Source organism: Onychostruthus taczanowskii, unplaced genomic scaffold (assembly GCF_017590055.1).
Source record: "Onychostruthus taczanowskii isolate IOZ18803 unplaced genomic scaffold, ASM1759005v1 scaffold791, whole genome shotgun sequence".
Lineage (NCBI taxonomy): Eukaryota > Metazoa > Chordata > Aves > Passeriformes > Passeridae > Onychostruthus > Onychostruthus taczanowskii.
The window spans coordinates 1-3,974 of NW_024505794.1; the positions used below are offsets into that span (position 1 = coordinate 1).

The window sequence follows — 3,974 nt, forward strand, 5'->3', positions numbered from 1 at the left end:
GCCTCGCTGGCCTCCTGGGACAGGTGACATAGGTAAGGGACAGGTGTGACACAGGTGAGACACAGGTGTGACACGTGTGACACACACGGGGTCACCTGTCACCCCCCTGTGTCCTCGAACAGCCCCACCAGGTACGCCTCGCTGGCCTCCTGGGACAGGTGTGACACAGGTGAGACACAGGTTAGACACAGGTGCGACACATGTGACACACACGGGGTCACCTGTCACCCCCCTGTGTCCTCGAACAGCCCCACCAGGTACGCCTCGCTGGCCTCCTGGGACAGGTGAGGGACAGGTGAGACAGGTGTGACACGTGTGTGACAGCCACGGAGTCACCTTTCCCTCTGTCACTCCTGTGTCACCCCCCTGTGTCATTGAACAGCCCCACCAGGTATGCCTTGCTGAGCTCCTGGGGACAGGTGAGACAGGTGAGGGACAGGTGAGACACCTATGGGGTCACCTGCCACCCCCCTGAGTCCCACCAGGGTACACCTTGCTGGCCTCCTGCACAGGTGTGACTCAGGTGAGACGCAGGTGTGACACAGGTGTGACACAGGTGAGACAAGGTGACAAAGGTGTGACACAGGTGAGACACGGGTGACACAGGTGTGACACAGGTGAGACACAGGTGTGTGCCCAGGTGTGTCCCTCACCTGCAGGGCCCCGATGGCGGCGCTCTGGAAGCGCAGGTCTGTTTTGAAGTCCTGCGCGATCTCCCTGACCAGCCGCTGGAACGGAAGCTTCCGGATCAGCAGCTCCGTGGATTTCTGGTAGCGCCGGATCTCGCGCAGCGCCACCGTGCCGGGGCTGGGGACAGGTGACACACGCGTGTGGCACGGCCGCCGGGGGGGCTGACCCCCACCTGTGTCCCCTCTGTGTCCCTGCCACCCACCTGTGTCACCCCCGTGTCCCTGTGTCACCCACCTGTGCTCACCTGTGTCCTCTCTGTGTCCCTGCCACCCACCTGTGTCCCTGTGTCACCCACCTGTGCCTCACCTGTGTCACCCCCATGTCCCTGCCACCCACCTGTGTCACCCCCAAGTGTCCCCTCCCTGTCCCTGTCATCCATCCCAGTGTCCCTGTCACCCACCTGTGCCACACCTGTGTCCCCTCCCTGGCCCATTATCCCCCAGCGTCCCCAGTCCCACCCAGTCCCCTGAGTCACTCCCAGTCCCCCCCAGTGTCCCCAGTCCCCCCCAGTGTCCCCAATTCCCATCCCATTCCCCCCCAGTCCCCCCCAGTGTCCCCAGTTCCCATCCCAGTGTCCCCGGTCCCCCCAGTGTCCCCAGTCCCATCCCAGTGTCCCCAGTCCCCCCCAGTGTCCCCAATTCCCATCCCATTCCCCCCCAGTCCCCCCCAGTGTCCCTTTTATTTTCACAAAATTATCAGCTACCACTATGCAGAGCTTGAAGGAGGGCTCTCAGAAGGCTGTCAGCACTATCTTATAACCATCCAAAAAATAAGTTATATGGGGTGTCACAGGGTGCTTCTAAAGAAACAGGAACTGGACTAGGAGTAAAGTATACTGAAGACATTATTTTCCCATGATGATGCAATTATTTGCCTCAAAAACTAAGGCTTTTGTTAACAAAAGGTAAGTACCACAGATAAAATACATGAACAGATGTTAAATTATCTGTGATACATACCAGGATCCTACTATTTTCTATTTAAAGCTATATTCTCCCCTTGTAAGTCTGTCACTGTGGAATTTGCTTTGGCTGATTCAGCAAAAGGACTTTAGTGAAAACAGCAACAATTAACAATGGGGAACTGCCAAACGACTGGAAGCAAAGCCTGAACACCCATGCTTGCTAACTTTTAATCAAAGTCTGCTAGAGCATGCTCTGAAACTGAGCTGCCATCTGCCATGCTTAAGGACAAGAGTCAGAAAGCAGAAGCTACATTTTTTTCCAAACATTTCTGACCACACACACAGGTAGGAGAGACAGGGAAAGAAATGAAATGTGATGAAGTGCTGAAACAACACAAAGCCCTGGCCCTGTGATGAATGCCTTCACGCCTGCAAGACAGGAGAACATGACCTTCTGGCTTTGTTTCCCACCCAGCTCTTTGAGGAAGCTACAGGGCAGAGCACGTGTGTAGAGGGAGTGCAGTGTTTGCACAGCACCTCAGAGAATTCCTGATTCCCTGGTCCATAGATCTTCAGGAGACCAGCACTGTAATATTGATTTCTCATTGCTGTTTTAATTCTGCTACTTGTCTTCTCTCTCCTGAACTCTAAGAAATCCTAAGCATGTTTAACTGTGACTACTCCAAAGACCTTTGTGAGAGGTTGAAGGTAAATGATAAAGTCATTGAAAAGATCAGACATGAAAAATATCTTCTGCCAAACTAACTGACAGCTTGAGACAGTGAACATCTTATAAGAAAAAAAGATGCAGTAACAGATAGAGTATAATTTAAAACCACTCCCCGGTACCGACCCCCGCCCGCCGCCGCGCTCCCGGTACCTGCGAGCGGCGCTGGCGGCGGCGCTGGAGCCGTGCGGGTCCCGCGGTGCAGCTGCGGCGGCTTCGATCTCCCCCTTCCCGCCTTTCCCGGCAGAAAATGGCGGGTCCCGGCTGAGGGCGGTTCCCGTCGTGCCCCGCGCGCGGCGGGGCGGGAACGGGGGGGGGTCGGCTGAGGTGAGGCCGCGCCGCCATCTTGGCCGCCGTGAGGGGCCTGAGGGGCCCGAGGGGATCCGGGGGCTTTTTCCGCCTCAAAACTCCGTAATTTCATAACTCCCGTAATTTCCAAACTCTGAGATGTTGGGTTTGAGGGTTTAAGATAGAGGATGGAGTTTGGGAGAGCTCAGAGCGAGGCCGTGCCGCCATCTTGGGCGCCATGAGGTGCCCATGGGGCCTGAGGAGATCTGGAGGCTTTTTTCATCTCAGAATTCCATAATTCCATCATTTCATAATTCCTGTAATTTCCCAAATCCGGGGTGTTCGGTTTTGGGGGTTTAAGATAAAGGACAGGGGTTTGGGAGAGCTCGGAGTGAGGCCGCGCCGCCATCTTGGGCACCGTGAGGGGCCTGAGGGAATTCAGGGGCTTTTCAAAATTCCACAATTTCATAATTCCAGTAATTTCCATAATTTCCCAGATCTGGGATGTTGGGTTTTGGGGTTTAAGATAAGAGGATGGAATTTGGGACAGCTCGGAGCGAGGCATCACCTCTGTCATTGCTCTTTTCCCATGAAAAACCCAGTAGGATCCCAAAAAAAAACCCACAAAACCAACTAAAAAAAACCTACAAAACCAACCCAAAAAAACCCCACAAAACCAACCAAAACCTTCTTGCTTTTCCATTTTTTATTCCCAAGAGGAGCAGTCCCATTATCTCATTACTTTTTTTTTAGGGTTAAGTAAGCAGATGAAACTTTGAAGAGCTCAAAGTGTTAAGATAAAGGACAGGGGTTTGGGAGAGCTTGGAGTGAGGCCGCGCCGCCATCTTGGGCACCGTGAGGGGCCTGAGGGGATTCAGGGGCTTTTCCGCCTCAAAATTCCACAATTTCATAATTCCAGTAATTTCCATAATTTCCCAGATCTGGGATGTTGGGTTTTGGGGTTTAAGATAGAGGATGGAATTTGGGACAGCTCGGAGCGAGGCATCACCTCTGTCATTGCTCTTTTCCCATGAAAAACCCAGTAGGATCCCAAAAAAAAACCCACAAAACCAACTAAAAAAAACCTACAAAACCAACCCAAAAAAACCCCACAAAACCAACCAAAACCTTCTTGCTTTTCCATTTTTTATTCCCAAGAGGAGCAGTCCCATTATCTCATTACTTTTTTTTTTAGGGTTAAGTAAGCAGATGAAACTTTGAAGAGCTCAAAGTGTGTCGATCCCAAAAAACCCCTGAAACAACCCAAAACCCCATCCCAAATCCAGCTCGATTTTCCATCCTTTTATTCCCAAAATGAATCATTTCACAATTCCACGACGCTGCTTTTCAGGATTAAGCAAGAAA

At 52.3% G+C, this 3,974-nt stretch overlaps 1 protein-coding gene across 1 annotated transcript; it reads right to left on the reverse strand.

Moving 5' to 3' along the window:
* Positions 1–98: 98 nt before the first annotated feature.
* On the reverse strand, positions 99–2,666 carry LOC121346118 (histone H3-like 2). The gene is made up of 3 exons (XM_041423605.1): positions 2,475–2,666; positions 654–953; positions 99–149 (listed from the first exon to the last, which is right to left on the reverse strand). Exons 1-3 carry the CDS (start codon positions 2,664–2,666, stop codon positions 99–101), a joined length of 543 nt encoding a protein of 180 aa, XP_041279539.1.
* Positions 2,667–3,974: the final 1,308 nt, after the last annotated feature.

Excerpts from the sequence above, each read along its gene's own strand:
- LOC121346118 (XM_041423605.1), bottom strand. The coding sequence starts at position 2,666 with ATGGCGGCGCGGCCTCACCTCAGCCGACCCCCCCCCGTTCCCGCCCCG. Across the intron at positions 954-2,474 it reads GCCGCCAGCGCCGCTCGCAG|GGACACAGAGAGGACACAGG; the intron begins GTACCGGGAGCG and ends GGTGGGTGGCAG. Across the intron at positions 150-653 it reads CCGCCATCGGGGCCCTGCAG|GAGGCCAGCGAGGCGTACCT; the intron begins GTGAGGGACACA and ends CACCTGTCCCAG.